The 23559-nt window shown below is 37.8% G+C and overlaps 2 protein-coding genes across 2 annotated transcripts; one reads left to right on the top strand and one right to left on the bottom strand.

The window, feature by feature from the left end:
- ppm1nb (protein phosphatase, Mg2+/Mn2+ dependent, 1Nb (putative)) lies at positions 1–5740 on the top strand. Its single transcript, XM_079847257.1, has 6 exons — positions 1–729; positions 1137–1708; positions 3486–3603; positions 3755–3869; positions 4972–5035; positions 5162–5740. Exons 1-6 carry the CDS (start codon positions 318–320, stop codon positions 5186–5188), a joined length of 1308 nt encoding a protein of 435 aa, XP_079703383.1. The 5' UTR covers positions 1–317; the 3' UTR covers positions 5189–5740.
- A 5511-nt stretch (positions 5741–11251) lies between these two features.
- On the bottom strand, positions 11252–13937 carry kcnk12l (potassium channel, subfamily K, member 12 like; the record flags this gene model as incomplete). Its single annotated transcript, XM_079847873.1, has 2 exons — positions 13463–13937; positions 11252–12261 (listed from the first exon to the last, which is right to left on the bottom strand). Exons 1-2 carry the CDS (start codon positions 13806–13808, stop codon positions 11252–11254), a joined length of 1356 nt encoding a protein of 451 aa, XP_079703999.1. The 5' UTR covers positions 13809–13937.
- Between the last annotated feature and the right edge of the window lie 9622 nt (positions 13938–23559).

The raw sequence follows: 23559 nt of genomic DNA, 5'->3' as shown, positions 1-23559 counted from the left end.
AGAGAGAGAGAATATCACTGACATACAGAGGAGGAAGGCAACAAAAGTGGATCAAATTGGGTAGAGCAACTATGCCTACAGATAGATTAGATCATAGTGAGAATGTCTAGCAATGGGTAGAGTGACAGAAGGAGAAATCAACCGTTCTACAGTGGATCATTCAAGGATGCTTGAAGGTGCAGAATCAGCCTCTTGGGAGATAATGCTGTGAAGGCCCTGAGCAGAAAGGCTGCACACAGCCAAACCAAAGCCAGCGAGCAACAGCACTGGGTGGAGGCCGTGAACGGATTCAAACGAGTGCGGAAAAAAAAGACACCATGAGGACATCCAGGAAAGGAAGCGTGGAAATGCCTGCTTTTGTAAGGCAGCTGGTGAAGGAAACAGAGAAAAGGGTCACCTCCTTTTTTAAAGGGGGGCGAGGGGGAGGTGCGGGGGAGCTGTCCGAAGGCGAAGAGGCAGGAGAGGAGGAAGGGGTCATCCCTAGCCCCTACTTAGATCGACCGGTTCTGGACAAGCATATGCAAGAGGGATGTGCCTCCTGGGGACTTACCTACGCCCTGGCCAGCATGCAGGGTTGGAGGGCCCACATGGAGGATTTCCACAACTGCTTCCCTCAGCTGGGGGGGGAACTGTCCCATTGGGGGTTCTTCGCCGTGTTCGATGGACACGCAGGGAGCGCGGTGGCCCAATACTGCTCCCGGAACCTGCTGGACCACATCTTGGGCACAGGTGAGCGACAAGCTGTTCTAGAAAAAGCTGTCTCTTTGGCTTATACTGATGACAGTACACCATCAGTTATTTGAGAGCACAGCAAACGTAAAGACTTGGAGGATTTTGTTGAGAAACAGAATTCCCATTTGATCATCACATCACATGATATTGTGATATTGTTGATCTCTTTAGAATAGATCTGAGAGGATCTCCTCAGATTGGATTAATTTCTAAACCTACTGTACATCCAACGCCACATATTATTACTTAATTAAGCCATGATCTGACAAGTTTATTTTAGTGGACAACATGTTCCTAATGTAGGAGCAATTAGAAGTCACATAATGGCTGCTTGTTGCAATCTTTACTAATGAAGCCTTTAGATCCGTCTATGTGGTTTAGTGACATGAGCTTTTTCTTTTCAGGCAAGATCCGAGCAGATGCGGATGTGGAAAGGGTCACTGAGGGCATCAAGGAGGGCTTTTTTCTCATGGACAAGCACCTTCATGCCATGGCCTGCCGTGAGGGTTGGGAACGTGGAGGGACCACTGTCGTTTCCACTGCTATCACCCCGCACCACATCTACTTTGTGAACTGCGGGGACTCTCGGGCCGTCTTGTGCCGTGCGGGGCGGGTTGCCTTCTCCACAGAGGACCACAAGCCCTTCAGCCCTGGTGAGAGGGAGAGGATAGAGAGCGCTGGAGGATCTGTGACTTTGCAGCGCGTGAATGGCTCGCTGGCAGTCTCTCGGGCATTGGGCGACTTCAGTTACAAGACAGCCGAGTGGAGGCCGGTCACAGAACAGATGGTCTCACCCGAGCCGGAAGTGTCGGCTGTGGAGCGCTCGCCAGCAGATGAGTTTCTGGTTCTGGCCTGCGATGGTGTGTGGGACACTGTCAGTAATGAAGAGCTCTGTGCCTTCGTACACAGCCGACTGCGTGTCTGCACAGACCTGAGAGAGGTCTGCTCCCAGGTCATCGACCTCTGCCTCTATAAGGTTAGTATGAATGGAAGATTTTTAGGCAGTTCTCACTGATTTCTAGCCTGGGAAAACCCAGACAACTTCCGGCAAATTTAGATTTGTTCTGCAAGTAGTCAGGCAAAGAGCTCATTCAAGCCCATTTCCATGCCGTCGAAATCGCGGCACCAATCAGAAACGTTGAGGCGGGCTTTACACGATGACGATCGCTCTGATTGGTTTTAAGTCTATCCTATCATATTGCGCCCAGAGGCATTTGAGCGACGTCCACTCCGTTGGTGAAGCACCAACTTTTAAATGCATTATTATATTCAAATTGCAAACACATGAGGACAGTCTCCATGAAAGACCCACTGGCAGATGAACGTGCTACTACATTTCTCTCCGAAACGGTAGGAAATTAAATTTTAACTGTGACAAGATGATTGACTGGGCAGTTTACGTGACAGTTTACGATAAAGACGACGAAGTAGTATGTCCCAAAGCTTGCCTACTTTTTTGCTACACATTCAAAAGTAAATACATTTTCTTCACAAAAAGAGTACATACTTTTATGGCGTAGTGTAACTTAGGCGAATTGGGACGCAGCATATGGCTTTACACGATGCCGATCGCTCTGATTGGTTTTAGGAGTTTTAGGTCATTTGAGCGACGTCCGTTGGTGACGCCCCTTTGGAAATGAGTTATTAAAGAAGCTTTGCCAGACCATAACTCAGTTACTACTGAGAATGGTCTGGTTTTAACCAGGCTAACTGATTTCAATTGTGTGGTCCAAACCTCGAGTTTGATTTCTCCTCACACTCATGCAGGAGATCTAGGGCCGAGAAAATGGCAGCTTCACTGCTTTATTCACGTTTTGTTACATTGGATTTACCACCAAAAGTTTACATGCATAGACCAACTCTAGCGTTTAACTGCCATGGATGTATTGCAAAAAATGCAATTCCACATGCAAACTGCTCTCCAAAGTTTCAGAGACAAGCCGCTTTCAGAAATGTGTCTGAAAATATATTTTCAGATATATTTTATTATACAAATTTATAATTTATATACAAGTTATTTATATACATAATATACAAGTTTTAGTTGCTTATATTTCCTCAAATGTTTGGACATTTTTAATATTTAAATATTTAAATTTATATACTGTACATATATTTTCCAAAATCAGTTACCCAAAATGTATTTTAGGATCGTAAACATGAAGTAAATTTTATAATATGAAGTCTGGAGTCTGTTGGCTATGGCATCTCAAGCTGACTTCAGCCAGGCTGTTGTATTACATAAGAGAAATACAGAATGGCCTTTAGGCTGCTGAAAAGGATGTGTGCCGACCTGAAAATGTCAGCATCTTTCTCTCTGCAGTGAGCCAGATCTCTGCTTTGTCAGGTCTGCGCTTTCATCTACCATTTCAAAGTGAGGCTGCTGTATTCCGCTGCTAAGCTGCAATAGGATAAACTACTTTTAGCCTTGGTGTTAGGAGATTACAGCATTCTGCCCAGCGTTCTGCCATGTAGGGATAGACAACCGACAACATCCCTAAGAAATGAAGGATAAGGTCTGCATTAGCGTCACCAATTCCAATCTACTTAATTGTCAACGTGAGGAAGTTGTCCTTAAAACAAAAGCCTCAAGACTGGCGAGCGTCATGCTACTGCCTACCTTATCTAAAGACACATCAGAGGAAAACAATGCTGTTCAGCTTAGCGATGAAATCGCATAGCGGACACATTAATTGCACATCTTACATTTCCATTTATTTTGTTTGGATGTCTCTTCGTATGTTTGCTAACAGGGGAGTCTTGATAACATCAGCATCATTCTAGTCTGCTTCCCTGGCGCCCCCCAGCTGTCACCTGAAGCACTGCACCAGGAGGCTGAGCTGGAGGACTTTCTGGAGTCCAAAGTAGCTGGTAAATCATCCGCGTAAACCTGGCTTCTTTTGATGTTGCTTTTAAGATTTATGTCACATATGAAAATCCTTTCAAATAGTGGATTCATGTAATGGTCCTCTAGTGGTCTGCTTACGGAATTTAACCATTGTCATGCATATTTCTTTGGCAGAGATATTTGAAGAGCTGAGTGCAAGAGGTGATGAGCCTGATCTGCTGTCCGTCCTGACAGTTCTGGCTTCAGCAGTGATACCTGGACTTCCACCAGGGGGCGGCCTTCAGAGCAAGTGAGTGTGTGTTTTATATCATGCTTTACTGCTGCTCAAAACTGCAGTCAGCAATGATGTGTGAGAAGTTCACAGACTGCAACATGCACATCTTTAAGAACTTTTAAACGGTTTCTATACGAGATCTATAAGCTAAGCTTTCGATTAGCGTTCTTTTTAATCTTTCTTCCATTTTTAAACTGTTGTTGTTAAAAATAAATAATTATTATAATTTATTTATTGATTTATTATGATTTACACTCACCGGTACAAATTGCTACAACCCGGTTGGACCCACTTTTGCCCTCAAGACTGACTCAAACCTTTCAAGAAGTTGCTGGAAACATTCCTCAGTTCCTCAGTGAAAACATCACGTCATATCCATGATGCGAATCTCCCGTTTTCGCCCACAGAACTGCCACTCACTGGATATTTTCTCTTTTTCGAACAATTCTCTGTAAACCCTAGAGATTGTTGTGTATGAAAATCCCAGTAGATCAGCAGTTTCGGAAATACTCAGACCAGCCCTTAAATCATCTTTCTTCCCCATTCTGATGACTAGTTTGAACTTCAGCAGATCGTATCGACCATAGATCGACCATGTCTACATGCCTAAATAAATTTACTTGCTTCGTGACTGGCTGATTCGATATTTGCGTTAATGTGCAGTTGAATAGGTGTACTTAATAAAGTGGCCAGCGAGTGTATGTTTAATATAATAATTTAATCATTTATTTTAATCGTTTTTATTAATAATAATAATAATAATTTATATAAAAGTGTTGGATCAAGTGAATGAGAGAACCATTTCACAAAATTAATAAAGTTAATTCTTCCTACAGTTTTAACTACTGGGGGGGGGGGGGGGGGTGTTGCACATATAATTATATTATATAATATAATTATGAGATTAAAGCTGCAAGGATGACATATATATACCCTTGTGCTGCAGAGCAATGTCCATGTACACAGCAGCTGTTCTCAGATTCAAGTGTCTACTCAGTACAGGCACCAGAGCACCTATCAACTCCACAAGTAGAGCTCAAATGATATGTAGGTGGGATGACTGACAAAAGAACAGAGGGCTGAACTTTGAAATAACATATTTTTTGGACATTTGCAGGCGGAACTGTATAATTTCTGCCTACTATCAGCAGAAAGAGGCACGACGATCAAGATTAGCCCAGGTAAGCTTCTGTGGAAATCTATTTTCTATGTTACAATAACATGTTAAAATGACTAATGTATTTGTCATTCCTGTTTGCTAAAGTTAATATCTAAGCATTTTTGATCTGAATTCTGTATCTTTTCAGGAATTCCGTCACACAGATGCCAATTAGAGTCCGTGTTTTATAAATGCTTAATGGATGTGCTAGATTGAGGTGATCAGTTTTCTGTCTTTTAAACTCGTGAAAAATGGAAATGATCTTCTTTTTGGACAGCAACACAAATTTTACTTCCTACTTTTTGTATGTTTCTTGAATGACGAAACTTACAAAAAGCAATGCTGTGCCACAATGCAGGACAATAATGACTGTATATAACTTTGACTCTTTAGATTGTGATATGTTCAGTATTTTCCTTACCAAATGTATTCAATGAGTCTTACAATCAACAATACTCAGGTAATGTGTTTAAGCATGATGACAAACTTTTAAGATTCTCTTCAGTCTTTGCATTATAACAGGTCATTTTTTAAACCGATATACAAAGTCAGAACTTAATAGTAGATTATTCTCTGGACTCTGAGGAACATTAAATTAGCAACAAGTGTATCAGTGATGTATTAAAGAAATAATTCACCCAAAAATGATTTACTTGCCTTTAGTGCTTACTCCTTTTAGAAGCCTGACAGCATGTGGTAACAAAGTGTTGTTGTTTTTTTGATAAAAGTAACATGATCTTGAGTAAATAATGGCAATATTTTCATTTTTGTGTAAACTACTCCTTTAAGATTTCAAATGAGGCAAACGTGAAATGATGAGATTTTAAGAAACAAATTCTATCAAATAAAATTCAAACAAGCACTTTTACATTTTGGATTATATACAGGCCCATAATATGGTCACAGAGTGCAAGTTTTTCTGTTTTTGAACAGTTGTTTCCTGTAAATCTCTCTACTCTGTTTGCATGATCTGTACTGTGTTGCCTTACTGACCTCTTTGAAATTATGCCAACGTGTTAATATTACTGAGATTTTCCTAATGACTAGCAAATGAACTGATGCAGTGCTGTATCATGTTGTGTAATAATTTTTGTGCACATTTTACAGATATCGTGCAATATTTGTGCTAGCATAAAGGTTGAAAAAAAAAAAAGATAATAAACAGATCAAGTCATTCATGGTATTTCTGTTTATTAATGTCTGTCCTGCTACATAACCAGATGGCTTTATGGTAATTAGTCATACATTTTGTGTGTGTGTGGTTGATCTCAGATTTCAGCACAGGAGTTACAATAATCAGTAGCAGTCTTAGAAGAAAAGGTTCTATTTAGAAACTTAAAGGGTTTGGTCAGGCACTTCATATATAAAACCTTTTAGGGGTTCCCATCATGGGATCATTTTACGGATATAGTTTTAATTCATTCATTTTTAATCTTAATAACATTTTATGAACTAAAAAGCTTGTCAACATATTTTATCACTAGAAAAAAAAAAAGATTGCATAATACTTTCATGTTTAACAGGTTAAGACATTTCTCCATATATTACTTGGCATAAAGTGTTCTTTAAAATTGAGTTAAAAACCCTAGGGTTCTACTGTATGTAAAACAAAACCCCACTGAACTTTTTTTACCCAGTAGTGCACAACACAACGAAATTTAAAAAGCAAACATAAGTTCACAACACAACGATATTAATCCACAATACAACGGAAATGAGTCACAACACAACGGAAAATGTACAACACAACGGAAATGAGCCACAACACAACGGAAAATGTAAGTTACAACACAACGAAATAAAGTCGCAACACAACGGAAATGCTACCGACCACTAGAAGGCTCTCGGAGCGCGACAAAGTTCGTTTTCCATGCCACTGTTCTATAGAGTCAGCAGTCTAAAAAATATATGAACACCACGATTAGTTTTAACAGTATGTATACAACCATTGTATATCGACATTTATTATTTCAAAATCACCTACGTGCATTATAACTGCATATTTGTTCTCTAGAATGCTTTGACGCCCTAAGGGAAGGTCCGCCAATTCCTTCAAGTTGTTAAAACGTATAATTTCATTCATTAATAAAACATTCAAAAAAAGACATGTTCCAAATCCAAAGCTTGATTGTATTGGTAGTAGACTGACTTACAGCTGATTTTTTTTTTTCAATACCACCCTTCATGTATTTACAGTAAACAAAATGTTTTGGGAAATTTCTGTAATATAATAAAAGTTTTTTTTCTTTCATCATGTTTCAAAGGTTGCAGTTCCTATTAACCAGGCTGACTTACAAACAGGTGAAATTGTGCCAATAGCTCCCTGTATGCACACAATACGCAATTTTTTTTTATATATATAAAAACATTAGGCCTACTGTAATTCACCAAAAAGTTTTTTTTCCATGTCCCAAAGCTCTTGGTAGGTTCCTAGCAGACTGATTTATTACAGGTGAAATTGTGCCAATACCTTCCTGTAATTCTGCAATTCACCAAATGTTTTTTTATTTTTATTTATCAAATTTTATTATATTAAATTATACGTTTTACTCACTTATTGGTGGAATTGCCAGACGTTCCCTTAGGGATCATGCGCTGTGGTAGCGCGTCAAAGCTGTAATTCATGTAGGTGATTTTGAAGTAGGTATATTTTATGTCGATATACAATGGTTAGCCTACATACTGTTAAAACTAATCATGGTATTGATCAGAGCCCGTCTACATTCTCTGGTATTGATATAGTAAGACTGCCGACTCTGTAGAACAATGGCAAGGAAAACTAACTTTATCGCGCTCCGAGAGCCCTCTAGTGGTCGGGAGCATTTCCGTTGTGTTGCGGCTTTATTTTGTTGTGTTGTACATTTTCCGTTGTGTTGTGGATTAATTTCGCTGTGTTGTGGCTTAATTTCGTTGTGTTGTGAACTTATGTTTGCTTTTTAAATTTCATTGTGTTGTGCACTACTGGTCCACCACCGTATGTACCACTGTCATCCTCAGGGGGGCAGTAGAGACTCGCTCCTCATTTAACACACTCGGACTGTGAGACAGCAAACTCAGTATGGCAAGCCGTTTTGACTTTTATTCATTACCAGGATATGAATTCTTGATATCAACAATTCAGTTTTCAGTAGTTAAAATGCTAATTCTTGATATCAGGGATTAGATTTCTACTAGTAACAATGGATATTTTTGATATCAGGAATTACATTTCCACTAGTAAAAATGTTCATTCATGATATCAACAATGACGTCATCAACTGATATCTGCAATTGTATTTTCACAAGTTAAATGTCACCATAGGAATTGCTACGAGTAAAAAAAAAAAAAAATTTAAATCAATAATTTGATTGTCACTAGTGACAATGTTAATTTCTGATATCATGAATGTGATTGTTACTTGTAAGAAAGTGATTTTAGATAGGCTATCTGAAATTACTCTCCTGATTATTGATATCAGAAATATATTTTCAGATATCAGAAATAACAAATGTAACAACATGTTGAAATACATAATAAAATAAACTAGTGAAAACTGAGTTCTTGATATTAGGAATTTATATTCACACTAGTAACCACATAATTATTGATATCAAAAATTAAGATTTTTACTATTAAGAATTGTATTCCTGATATGTGAAATTGGAATTTCAACTTAGTAAGAAATCAATTTTTGATATCAACAATTGAATTTGAATGGCAGCCATATGGTGACATTTAACTATAGTGAAAATACAATTACAGATATCAAGAATTATAGTGTTTTACTAGTTGAAATGTAATTCCTGATATCAAAAATTGACATTGTTACTAATAATCCAATTTCTGATTAAGAATTAGCATTTTAACTACTGAAAACTGAATTTTTGATATCAAGAATTCATATCCTGAGAAAGAATAAAAGTCAAAACGGCTTGCCATACCAACACAGCATTGCTGTCTGTCACTCAGAAACAGATAGGCTATTTTTTAATAAATAAACCTCTATGAATGACAAGACTCTGCTGTAACACAGATGTAAAAAGTCTGAGTAGTTATTTCTTTTGAAACACAAATGATGATACCAAAATAAATATTCAACAAAGCAGTAAAAATTGCCTTTACAATATACAATATCTACAGAATCTATACAGTCTATCTACAACAAAAAAAATAATTGAGATGACTCTGTCTTTTAAAAGACGGATGATACTTTCGCATTATATCCATTTTGCTAAAAGTCTATTTGCACATAATTGTATTGTTTCTTAGGACACGGCGTCGTGATAGAAACGATCAAACAATGAATAATACTGACCATCTCTCTTTGATTTGACACTTGTATTTCTTCCTCCGGGGACTGTCTCTCTGTAAGTGCCGTGGCTTCATCTGCCTGGCTCTTGAAAATCAGTCTGTTTTCGCGAAGAGCCGTTAAAGTATCTCTCCAGAAGCACAGTGTGATTGCTCACCACACCGGCCAATCACTTCAGCATCAAAGTGACTCTGAGAAGCGATGTTAACCATTAAAATCACATTTGTGTATAATGATTTTTTTTTTTTAAATTGAAAGCCGTCTCCTTAAGAACCAAGCCATTCATGAATGCTTACATTCGCCGTCCTTGTGATCTACAGAGGTAATTGGCTATTTTAATTTGAAGTAATTGTCTCTGTACTGTATATTACAATAATAGGCTAAATGTACAATTTACATCTTTAATTGCATGCAATAAATGCTTAAACCTCTGATAAATGAATTCCCAGCGAACAGTAGGCTACGAGATCAGGGTTGGGAATAATTCAGAACTGAAAAATTGCCTGTCCTTTAGTCAGTGAGTGTGAATTATAATTGAATTATCCAAAATTCCATAGGAAGTTGAACTGGAATTTGGTTTGGAATTGCAATTCAAAGAAATTCAACACAGCAAATTAATTTGGGGAAATTAAGGCTTTTTCAATATTTCCTCAATAGTCCTCAATGGTTTACTAAATATGTTATATAAATGTAATACTATTTAGATTACAATTTCTATAGCTGGCATTTCAAACATCTATCTATCCATCTATCTATCTGTTTATCTGTCTGTCCGCCTGTCTGTCTGTCTGTGTCTATCTTTCTGTCTATCTAGTCAGTGTTTGTCTTAAAGGCACACTATGCAGTTTCCGTTTTTCTCAAACAGCGACTCTTTAACGTTACTGTCGTAAATACCACTCGCACAGAGCCGTCTCTGCACTCTTCCGACCACGCTTTCTTCGTCGACTCTGCCATGATTCACGTCTGAAATGCGTGCTAGTGTCTTCCATAGAGGCTGCTTCATGTGTTGTTGATGTATGTGACGTCGCGCCGTAAAGTAAGTCATGATTCTCGCGAGATTTGTCGGGGCGCCACCTCTCAAACTTGCATTGCTGGTTTTGCCTCGTGTTTCGAAGATAAACGATAGTCTTAAGCCCCTTTCACACAGCGCTTTGAACCCGGGAAATTGCCGGCAAATTGCCAGAGTGCCTTCTGTGTGAACGCAAACACGACCCGGGATTGATGCCGGGTTGGGGACCTAGTAACATTGCCGTGTTCAGTCCCGGAACGCGCCCTGTGTGAACAAAAGCTGTAATAATGCCGTGTCGTAGTGATGCCGCTGAAGCCGGGATCGTTCGCCAGCTGTGAAACGGTACGTAATGCTCAAGTTTATGATGGAATCAGAGAAAAAAATGCACAAGCGTGGTTTCTCGAGAGAGAAATCGCAGCTCATAAGCAAACTTAAGATGCTGCTTAGACATTACAAGTCACATCGATGTCACGTGTCTTTACGGGATTTTTACAGGTTGTGTGTGAACGCACTCTCTGATTCCGGAAAATCACTGGCAGCGAGAATGAACCAAAATCAAACGAACCCGGGTCAAATCCCGGGTCACTTTATCCGTGTATTTTCCGGAATCTCTGTGTGAAAGGGGCTTTAGTGGTTGAAACGACTAGGATGAGTAAATAATATAATTTCCATTTTTGGAAGTGCTAACCCTTTAAGAAACCTAAACTATGCTTTTGTAGTTAAAAAAATTGTCATGAATATAAATTAGCATTATAAATTTGTTGAATTTCTAATCATTTTAATTATACGTATATATTTGAATTACAATTTAGAATTTTAAAGCCAGTCTTAATTCAGTTCTAAATGGTACACAACCCTGAACTGAAAGTCATGATTAAATCCTGTATATCTTTATATGCAATTGATGAGCAATATCCAACGTCATCTTTGTCTAACCGAGCTACCTGTCGACACTTGTCTCCTGAAGGCGGTTATTCATGATAGCAAAGGCGCCCACTCCACCAGAGAAGCCGTTCTGGCGAACGTGGCTCTGTCTTGGGTTACCGTGAGCGGTCTCTGAGAGTTGCTTCTGTAAAATTGCCAAAGAAACCTTGTTGGTCATAAAGTCATTGACTGAGATCATTTCTCCAGACAGTCTGCGCCCTGTCAGATAACCTCCATCTGGTCCTAAGCCAGCGTCAGTCTCACTATCACAAACTGTTTCCACTGATGCATTAGTGAAACGCTTTCCCGACGCTTCGTTGGCCGGGGCAGGGTGCACGGCATTGCGTTTTTGAGCCCTCTGCCGGGAATTTCCCGGCGGAGGGTGGTGGTTGTGCCGTTGGTTGGCAATGCGCGGGAAGCAGCAGCAACAGCAGGCCCGACCTCGACGCCTGTACGGACGGCAACGGCAGGGACACTGAGGCCTGTTGCAGTCCAGTTTGCCGAGGATCCAGTTGAGCGTCTGCTTGATGATGATGGAAATGACATTGAACAGGGAATAAATGCAACACACACCCATGAGGATGAAGAGGCAGTTGCCGAGACGGTAGGCCTCCTGAGCTTTATAACTTTCCCGTTGGCTGCTCACTACATCCCCGAAGCCAATGGTGCTGAAGGCCACAAAGCAGAAGTAGAAGGACTCAAAGTAGTCCCAGTCCTCCATGGCAGAGTACAAGGCAGACGCGCAGCATGCAACCAGCAGGGCTGCGATGCCCAGAATGAGCATTACGTAGTAGACCGATGGTTTCCAGCCCTCCAGACTGTCATCCTCGCTCCTGGCCTCCTCTCCTCCCACGCCGGAGCGCCGCAGTTGCCGCTCGTGACACCAGCGCATGATGTAGGCCAACATCGTGATGATGCGCTCCAGGAACAGGTTGAAGAAGAGGATTGTTCCTGCACAGCCAAGGAGTCCATAGAATATCAAAAAGATCTTACCTGCAACCGTGACGGGAGTGGTCATGCCAAAGCCTGGAGGGAAATAGGAAACAGGAAGTATTTTGATTATGTATTTTTAATACATTTATTAGGAGAAAAAAAATAACGCACACACACACACACACACACAAAGTTTCATAGTTTAGTCCTCCTTGTGTCACTCCAATCCGCTGTGGTTTTTTGTATTCTGTAAACATTTGTTTGCTTTTTAATACAGTGAAAGTAGAGACTAGAGGCTGTTAAGCTTCAAAACTGACCAAAAAAATCCACCATATGGCACTATATTTCAAGTGTTGTGGACATTCAATTGAAGTACTTTCAAGTGGTCATGAGAACAACAACAGCCAATAACATTTGACATAAATCACGTCAAACCAGGCAGGGCAAGACCAGGAAGTTTGAAAGATTTCAGTTATGGCAAAGGGGAATTTCAAGTTAGAAATGCAAATGTAGTTGTGCATTGCTTTTTTACTTTTGTTTTATGTAAAGGAGCAGCTTGGATGTTTTGTAGAAAATTCTGTTTTTGGGCCACGGAAAAAAGGCAATATGGCATGGGCTCAGAGCTACGAGGGCAAGTGATGACAGAATTTGCTTTTTTTATTAGTCCTTCAATGATAACCATGGTAAAAAAAAAAAAAAAAAAAAAAATATATATATATATATATATATATATATATATAGCCTATATATAAATATATAAATATAAATATATATATATATATATATATATATATATATATATATATATATAAATTCTTATTAAATAAGTGAACAAAGTTGATTTGGTCAGTGGAAATATTTATAATATACATTTTTGTATTCTAGAAGCCAGACTTATTTTAGTTCCATTGATTCATTATTATAATTTTTGTTAATATTTTGAATTAGATTTTATTGTTTTAAACTTAAATTTTTGAATTAGATTTTATTGTTTTTAACTTTAATTTTAAAATAAAGTTTTTGTTTAAATATGTCTACCGTACAGTATATTAAGTTTTATTTTTTGTTTATTTAGTTTTAGTTAGTTTAGTACTTCAACTTTAAACAAAAAAATTAAATGTTGCCTTGGCAACTAGTTGAAACATAATAAGTTTAGGTTTTTAATACTTTAATTGATTTTAGTTAACAATTATAACCATGCCTGTAGCTCAAACAGTAGAGCATGGTGCTAACAATGCCTTGACTATGGGTTCAATTACCAGGGAATGCATGAACTAATTAAAAAGTAACTCACCAATAGTGGAGATTACTGTACCAACAAAGTAGAAGGCCCCTGAGAAATCCCAGCGGGGCCTAAGTTTGTCCACGCGGATCCCAACCACAAAGGCCTCCTCATATTGCCTTAGCAGGACCTGCAGTGATTTCAGGTTTATGCTGTTTTGCTCTGTGAAGTTGGCCAACTGTTCATCCCAGCGCTTGTGAGCCTGCAGCTCAGAGGGATGCTCGAGAGCGGAGAACACCACCGCCCCAAACAGCAGGTAGAGGAGGATGAGGGCTGCCAACAAGCCAAAACGGGCATTGTCTTCATTCAGGTGCAGTGGGAGGCAACAGCTGTTGCTGACATCTCTTCCACGTGGCATGACTTGATCATCAGCAGGAAATGACAAGAACAGGCAAACATGCACACAGACACAAGAACACACTCACTTTCAAAACGCACACATAAACGTCACCACAATGGGCTTTAGAAGAGGTGTAGAGTCACATGAAAACCATATGTTTGCAGATACAGTTCAAAAATGAAGGACGAGTGTGTACTGGACAAAGTTCTTCATGTCCATTAACATTCTGCTGGATTCATAACCGCATCACTTTCTCCAGTGGCACTGAGACAGAGACCATCGTAAAAAGCAGGGTTATCAGGTAAAATGACACATGATTCAGGAAATAAGACCTCAAGATACACCTTTTGGGTTAGCAGGTAACAGTAGGCAGGCAAGCGCAAGATTGTTATCTTTCCCCATCTCGCTATCCAGGTATAGTTGGTGCCACACCAGTCAGTAATAATGTTGTGGTCCTCATGTGAAATCATCCTTCAAAGCAGGCTGAAAAAAAGAAAAACATATATTGCCACTTTAGTGAAAGGTATTAGAAGGAAATTCCCTTAAAGTGCAAGTGCAGGCTATTTACAAGATCACTAGATCCTGACTATTTAAAAATTATATAAAAAATTATCAAGCACACACAACTGAATACAACATTATGTTTTATTCTACACATATTCTAAATGTTTTAATTGTATATTTGGTTTTTAAAGGCCATTATTAAGACTAAAACGATTTAAATGGACTGGATCCCTGATTATCAACAACAAACATGGCTGCAATTATTAGGAAAATGTCAGTCTCATTTTCCTTATTTTAGTGATCAGAAAAAATTTGGTTATCGCAAAGAAACTTTTAAAGTGGTGAAATTAAAGGTTACCTACCTGATTTAATATTTATTTTTTGATTAAGAGCACCGATGTTGTCACCAAAGTCCTTCAAACATCTCTCCACACAACATAAAATTCAAACGTTAAGTTAAACTAAAAAGGCGCCGTCTATTCGTGGCAAGTGTGAATCCTTGGCAGTGCGTGATTGAATGATGCAGCCGAGGAGTAGTGACAAAAAGAGAGAGAGAGAGAGAGAGAGAGAGAGAGAGAGAGAGAGAGAGAGAGAGAGAGAGAGATGTAATGAGCTGAGCAGCCTAAGGTATCAGTTGTATTCATTCCACTGAGAATCGTTTAAATCTTAAAAAGGTTTTTTCGCTGATTCCTTCTGTGGTCTTTTCTGCATTACGCCATAGTCTTTTTGTGTATTATGAATCACTAAATCGTTCACTCAACCGATTCTTGACAGAATCCAATCTTATCTTTTATTCACGTGAATGTCTACTAAAAGAGTGTATCCTACTGAGGAGGACTAGCACTCTGCAGAGAATTTCAACTGAACGAATAGCCTATACTATTTAGAACTATTTATGTAGGCTGCTATTGTTGTCTTTTTTCCATTTCTTGAAAAAAAAAAAAAAAACCTTTATAAGCAGTTATAAAAAAAAAACGTTCATAGTCAGTCATGAAAGTGTAACGTGATCGTCAATGGAAGAGACTTTAGTGAACGAAAATTATGAGCAGGCTATGTACAGTATAAGTAAACGAGAGTGATTTGTTCATTTCAAAGATTTGTCAATTCACACACACACACAAAAAAAGAAGAAGAAAAAAAATTAAAACCTATAGCAATTTTGGCCGCTATTGTCTATGTAGACGCACAAACATTTAGGGTAGGTAGAGGTAAGATGACCTTTTTCTCCCGACCATAGATGAAACAAAACTCATCTCAGCACTTTTGATGAATGGCTTCACTATTTTTAATTCATTTCATCTGAATATCAACATTTGTGAGATTTAGTCAGAAAGAGTTTTGAGTGATCTTATAGTGATCTATGACATCGTATTATATTAAATATCATAGTTTTTGTGTGTCTATTTGCTCATGAGAGATTTGTGGACAGACTGGACACATTAAGGTTTTTAGAATTGTGGAGTAAAAGTTATAGTCTTTATTTTGAAGTAAAAATATAAAATTAGACTCTTGGGGTAAGATGACCTTTCTGGTAGGGTAGGGGCCATCTTACCACTCTTTTGATATTTGACATTTTGTGCTATAACCACTAAATTAGCAAATGTTTCTATTTATTTCCTATAACAACACATTGGCAGATGTATCATCATCCTGCACATGCTAAACATGTGTTACAATTTAAAAGTAAATCCACATTGTTCACATTCGGGGCATCTTCCCCCATCCCACCTACTAAGAACTTGGGTATCGAGCCCTCAATCATATAATCTTCAGAGAGGCAGCAACATAGACATTGGAAGGCGGATTTAATTTACATTTATTTCCATTGTAAGCCAAAAATTATCTTATTGCAATCAACAGTTGCTGAAATCTTCGACATAAAAATGTAGACAACGTGGATTTTTTTTTTTTTTTTTTTTTTATCACCTTGACTTATCACTTTGCATTTTATCTGTTATTCCCTTACATTCATGTAAGGCCATACGTCAGTAAATTTACTAAAATAATATTTTGATAACATAAATGCCATTAAAAAAACTAGGAAACAACAGTAGTATTGGAATGTTGATGCAAATTATGCTTACCATGGTAATTTGTTTTTAAGGACTGATGTTATGATAAATACCTAAACGCTCACAAATCACCCCTACGCCATTACAATCTCTCTGAAAATGCAACGTCAAGGACATCCAAGTACAATTTAAAAGCTGTCAGACCACCATATGCTTGTTGCGTTACTGACATTAAAATATTGCTTTGTTTGATGTCGACAGACAGAAATATAGCCGCGGTACTCAGTTTCTATTGTGAGATTTGCTTAGATGGCTGAGACGACATTGCTTTGTTCTCTCTGACCAGCCCACCCTTGCCTTTCATCTTGGTTGCCAGCTCACAAGACTGTATTCCCCCATCATTAGAGTACTGGTCATTGCTTGTAAGTGCCCAGGTGCAGTGGAGACAGACAAGCGCTATATCAAAAGAGAGTGTGGTATTTTATTCATAAACTTTGTCCTTATTGGAAGACAAGTGTTTTGTCGCATAACCGAAAAGACAGCAAAAGCCACGTCTCGCGTTTGTATTACTCCAAAAGCAGCAGCGATAATCATCGGTTTGGGCTCCGAGTGCTACACTGTCTTTAAAGTCATCAAGAGATCTGAGAAGTGTGATCTGCATAATGTAATTCATCACAGGTGCTGTGTGATGAATATAGTGATAGCTCATTATGGAGTCTCTGTCCTCTTATTTTTCCTCTCTCTTTTCGCTTCATCCACCTGACAGTTCTCTTTGTCTTTCTTTGTCGTCGATGTGTTAAAATCAGTGCTCTCAAAACTGGCCTTCACACTGCTGCCTGTAAATGAATAAGTCATTTGTTTGATTATATATGTATTATGCACTTTAATGACACACAATACATGATCAGATATGAACACTTTATTTCAGATTTGAACTAGAAGCTTAAAATCTCATCTTTTAAATATAAAAACTCAAGTTTTAGGTAATAAGTGACATTCTGTATAGTGAATATCACAGTAAATATGAAATCAAAAGAAATAAAAATCAGCATTATACATCATTAAAAAAAACGATACAAGCTGACAGGTTGCCCTCATAAATAATTATTCAAGATTATGAAAAACAAGCATACTCAACATATGAGAGTTTAGATAAAGTCAGCTAGATAGATTTGTTAGAATACAGAGATAGAGGGAGAAAGACAAAAGGGGGAGAGATATTTCGGTCAGTAAAGAACAATGAAGGCATTGACACGTATATCTATAGGGTCTGCACTCTAGAGGCAAACACCAGCACGTTCTTCTCAACCTCAGCATTGAGCTCGCGCTGCGAAGCCCTGGGATTCTTCTTCACAAAGTCAGCAATACTCTGGATGCATTCCCTCTGAGGAAGGAGAACATCACGTCACAAACGTTTATCTGCTTTATAATGAATGTGTTCTGTAATACATTCTGTTATGAATTTATTATAAATTAATGTTAGACTTTCATGGATTAGATTGGTTGGACCGTGTTAGTATTCATTAGGTATACAGTACAAAGCAACACAATTTACAGTACAACTGTGAAGTGCCTAGGCCTAAAATCATAAAGAAAATACATATATAGGTATTTGTAAATTATTTAATCATTAACGATTTATATTAGTTTGAATAATTTCATTACCAATTTCATAATTGTGCAACATATATATATATATATATATACAGACCCTTTCCAAAAAATTTGAATATCATGGAAAAGTTTATTTATTTCCATAATTCCAGTCAAAACGTTAAACTTCCATAGATTATAGATTCAGGGCCCACAGCTTAAACGATTTCAAGTATTTAGTTGTTTATTTGTACATAATTTGGGCTTCCAGCTCATAAAACCCACGAAAACAGGATTTCAAAAAATTTTTAATATTACATGAAATCACACAGTAATTACACAGTGATACCATGGTCATTGAACCAGGCTTTGGTTATTTTGGCAGTGTGGGCAGGTGCAAATCCTGCTGGAAAATGAAGTCAGCATCTCCATAAAGCTTGTCTGCTGAAGGAAGCATGAAGTGCTCTGGAAATGTCCTGGTAGACGGCTGCGTTGAGTGGACAGCACAGTGGACCAACACCAGCCGATGACATGGCTCCCCAAACCAACACAGACTGTGGAAACTTCACACTGGACTTCCAGCATCTTGGATTGTGTGCCTCTCCATTCTTCCTCCAGACTCTGGGACCTTGGTTTCCAAATGAGATGCAAAATTTGCTCTCATCAGAAAAGAGGACTTTGGTCCACTGTGCTTTATTAAATCCAGAGTCAACGCAGCCATCTACCAGGACATTTCCAGAGCACTTCATGCTGACTTCATTTTCCAGCAGGATTTGCACCTGCCCACACTGCCAAAATAACCAAAACCTGGTTCAATGTCCATGGTATCACTGTGTAATTACTGTGTGATTTCATGTAATATTCTAATTTTTTGAAATCCTGTTTTCGTGGGTTTTATGACTTGGAAGCCCAAATTATGTACAAATAAACAACTAAATACTTGAAATCGTTTAAGTTGTGGACCCTGAATCTATAATCTATGGAAGTTTAACATTTTGAATGGAATTATGGAAATAAATAAACATTTCCATGATATTCTAATTTTTTGGAAAGGGTCTGTGTATGTATGTATGTATGTATGTATGTATGTATGTATGTATGTATATATATATATATATATATATATATATATATATATATATATATATATATATATATATATATATATATATATATATATATATATTAGGCTTTGCAGACTCTGTTGTGTGCGTTCATGTGTTCAGCCATGGCTTTGGAGATGCTCTGAAGGGAGGGTGGGATCGTATGCGACCCTGGACCACAAAACCAGTCTTATGGGTAAATTTTTTAAAATGAAGATTTATACGAATAAATAAGCTTTCCATTGATGTATGGTTTGTTAGGATGGGACAATATTGTATCTCCGAGATACAATTATTTGAAAATCTGGAATCTGAGGGTGCAAAAAAAACCGAAATATTGAGAAAATCGCATTTAAAGTTGTCCATTTCTGTTGGCGATTTTACTGCATCCACTCACAAAAAAACATTTTTGATATATTTAAAGGGGTGATGAACTGAGAAATCAAAATTTCCTTGAGCTTTTGACATATAAGAGATCATCATACTATAATAATATCCTGTAAGTTTCAGAACTGAAAACTACCTTGTTAGTCCAATAAAAGCTTTTATAGACATCAGGCTCAGCAAACGACTCGTTTTTCAAAGTGGGGAACAATGACGTCAAAGAGGATAAAACACCGCCTCCACAAAAGAAGATAAACGCCTACTTCAACACGGCCTGTTTAGCCCCGCCCACCGATTCGCCCAAACATGCTAAATAACATAGGACGACATGATAATTGCTACCGGATCGAGCTACTTACAAGCAATAAACATGCTGTTGACTAAATATTGTGCGTGCCTGTTTGTGGAAGAAGACAGTCTGCATAAGCTTCCTTCGGATTCCAGCATGGTTAAACTTTATTAAATCAGTCAATCACAACTTCCCGACACGGATCTGCCAGCAACATGCAAGTAACCATGTGTATTCTAATGCCTGATCTGCGATCAGTGATTTCTGATGTGTAATTATTCAAGTTCAGATATCTTTCTCTTAAAATCGTTCAATACTGTTTATGCATCAGTGACTAAACGATCAACTTCACATAATTTCTCGTAGTATTATGAAAATAATCTTTTTTAAACTGTTATTAAATTATATGCAGAAAGCGATCAAAGAACGATCCCTTTCGCCCAAGCTGTCAATAAAACAGCACAGCGCGAGCCGCGAGAGCTTATCTGGACACTCACCAAACTCGTGATGAAATAAAGACACTGTTACACTACACAACGAAGCTTTTACTGTGTATTCACATCGTGTTTGCATTGTCATTTTGTGTAAGCATTTGTGAGAGTGCAAAAATTGCGTTGCAATGATAAGATCTTTATTCACGCGATCAACAGACTGTCTGTCATCTGCTCAGTCAGTGCTCATCATGCTGCAACATTTCATGTGATGGAATAGATTTAAATATAATGCTTTAAACGATACTTTTCACGATTTGTTAATCTCGATAGCTGTAATAGTAAAAACGTAGTAAAAGTTTTCGAGAGAGTTCATGTAATACTAGCTATTTCATATGCAAGCATGTCAGCCAATCACAGCAGTGGGCGTTTGGACTGCAGTCTCACAGCAGACACGCCCCTTAAAACGGAGCGTTCAAATCTGAAGCTGAAATCAGGCTTGGAAAAATGGCTTTTATTTATAAATTATGACAATTTTTGATGTAAAAATCATACTAACATTATAAGGGCACCCCAGGCAACATTATAAAATAATAAAACAATCCAGTTCATGACCCCTTTAAGGTAGGAAATGTACAAAATATCTTCATGGATCATGATATTTACTTAATATCCTAATGATTTTTGGCATAAAAGAAAAATCGATAATTTTGACCCATATAATGTTTTTTGTTGGCTATTGCCACAAATATACCCGTGCGACTTAAGACAGGTTTTGTGGTCCAGGGTCACATATGCTTTCAAACATTGCTTGCCTCTCCGAAAAATTGCCTACCCTACCTTTAACCAACAAACTAAAGGCATCGACACTTTAGATAGCAGAAGAAAAACATTGAGCATTTAAAAAATATAGGCCTATATATCAATACTTGTTCTCATGCAGAGAAAAAAGTGTCATCATTCTGGCTTGTTTGTGACTGAAGAAATGTGGTGTTACAATTGCCCTAGGCCTATGTAGTACAAACGCAGTAGTTTTTTTGTAAAGACGCCAAAGAAAAAGCAAAATCTTACCCTGTATGCATCTATCTGGCTCTGCCCAGAGAGTCTGTCCAGAAGCTCACGGCAAACCTGCACCCCAGTGACAGCAGTGAGCAGATCTTTACACTGTGCACTGTCGGTCTTCAGCCAGCCCAGCAGAGCCAGCTGCAACCCGAACACAATCACAATCATGCTGGTTAGAATGCAAATGAGTTAAGACCATAGTAAAACATGGTGGTGGATCTCTGTAGTCTTCATTTTTTTATTCATATTTGGCAGAAAAGCTGCATGTGACAGAATTGACGTTTGACACACCAACCTGCTGAATCAACTGAGCATCTGTCATCCCGTTTGACTCCGCCATACTTTTGTTGTTGTTGAGAAGTTCAATATGTCTATGAACTACAGCTAAAATTCTGTTCCTTGCTTTTGTGACACAACCATAGACTGTAAGGACACAACTTACATGATCTTCCTGTTTACACCACAGCGTGTTCTTCTTCCTCCAATGAAATCAGATTTATTTTCGCACTTGCGCCCACTTATGGACGGGCAAGTCATTACATCAGTTTTTTAATGACAAACATAATTTCAAACAATCTAAACAGCAGCAAAAACATAACTATTATAAATAAATAAATAATTATTTAAATTATTTATATATATTTTATATATATTATTTATATTTAATATATGAAATCATATTATAATCCGAAATGTTTTAACATCAGAATTCAGAATGAGAAAGCATATTTTATTGTTTAAAAGTTAAAGTCAGTTACTATATTTCAAAATTAAAACAGACATGAATATCTTCCTAGATTCATGCAAAATTTGCATGAATAAAATAAATGTTCCAATTACCCTGTCCGACTTTACAAAATGTGCACTCATTACAATCCAAATTAAAGCTGTCTCAGGAACTCATTACATGGATAAATGTCATTAGTAATTTTAACCTGAACCTCTTTAGCCTTCGATAGACGAGGAAAAGAAAAGGAAAAAAATCTTGTGTCATAAAAGAACAAGTATGTGCTGTTCATTGTTTAAAGAGATTCCTCAATCTTTCAGACCCACTTATCCTCTGAAAGTTGATATTCTGTCTTCATTTACCCATCCTCATGTGCTTCAAGCCTTGGAGAAAACACATGGAGGAATGTTAGGGGCCGACAGCCTCAGTATCCATTCACTTTCAAAGCAATTCTTTCCATACGATGAAAGAGAACTGTGACTGGCAGCCATTCTACCCAAAATCTTCTTTAGAATTAAATTATAATTCTTAATTAGAAGAAAAATATATATAGACAAGTAAATCTTTTGAGTGAATGTATCTCTTTTACTATAGATTCAGACCAAAACCATAAATATTTTTTTTTATGAATGTAACATGCAACCACTTAAAGGGATTGTTCACCCCAAAATAAAATATTCTGTCATCATTTACTCACCCTTATGTTGTTTCAAACCTGTATGAATATCTTTCTTTTGCTGAAGAATGTCGGAAATGAAAACAGTTGATGGACACCATTGACTTGCATGGTATTTTTTTCCATACTATGGAAGTCAATGGGGTCCATCAATTGTTTGGTCACCCATATTCTTCAAAATATCTTATTTTGTGTTCATTTTCTACGTTTATAATGTGAACCCAAAGACATTAATATAACTGGTAACACACATCTACTACCAACAGGACAGAGGATTTATAACAGCATTTAGCAATGTGACCAATAAGCAAAAGACAAAATAAACGTATTTGTGTTGAATCATTTAAGGATCAGATATAACCTTAAACATTGACTCTAACATCCAGTAGACACTTCGACGTCTACAAAATGTGGTATGCAGAAGTAACTATAAGAAACTGAAGTCAGAGGACAGTAATGGAAAAAGTAGAATACTGACATAATACCAAATAATATGGGTTTAATCGGCAAATTAATGTACATAAATAACACCATAAAAATAAAACAGTGATGGGTTAATCTTGTCCAGCCTGAGAAAAGTGAAAGTCATTTGGATATTCCATTTAAATAAGGGAGGTGATTTCCCCCCCAAAAAACTATTTTGTTCTTTTCGAGTCACATTTTGTCAAATATTTGAATACAGTACTGATTATATGACCGACATATAGGCTATATGTGTGGTCAGCTGTCCTCTTTAGACTTGCTGAATGATCCAAGCTGTTTAGTGTTTACATCTTTAAGCAGTTCAAGTTGGCGTTGGCCTCGCCGATAAAGATATTCTATGTGCATGACGTCAGTCTTCTTGATGGCAGAGTTGGCACGGAATTCATCACGTATTCTCGGTAAGAAGCCCGGCTTGTCCTGTGCCGAGCGCAGAAACTGCCGATACAGAGATAAGACCTGTTTCTGTAGCTTGCTGTGGCGCACCATAGTGTGCTAGACAATAAAC

Source organism: Squalius cephalus (assembly GCF_949319135.1).
Source record: "Squalius cephalus genome assembly, chromosome: 17".
Taxonomy (NCBI): domain Eukaryota; kingdom Metazoa; phylum Chordata; class Actinopteri; order Cypriniformes; family Leuciscidae; genus Squalius; species Squalius cephalus.
Note: the sequence above shows the minus strand (reverse complement) of the source record. Positions and strands in the feature narration are given on the sequence as shown.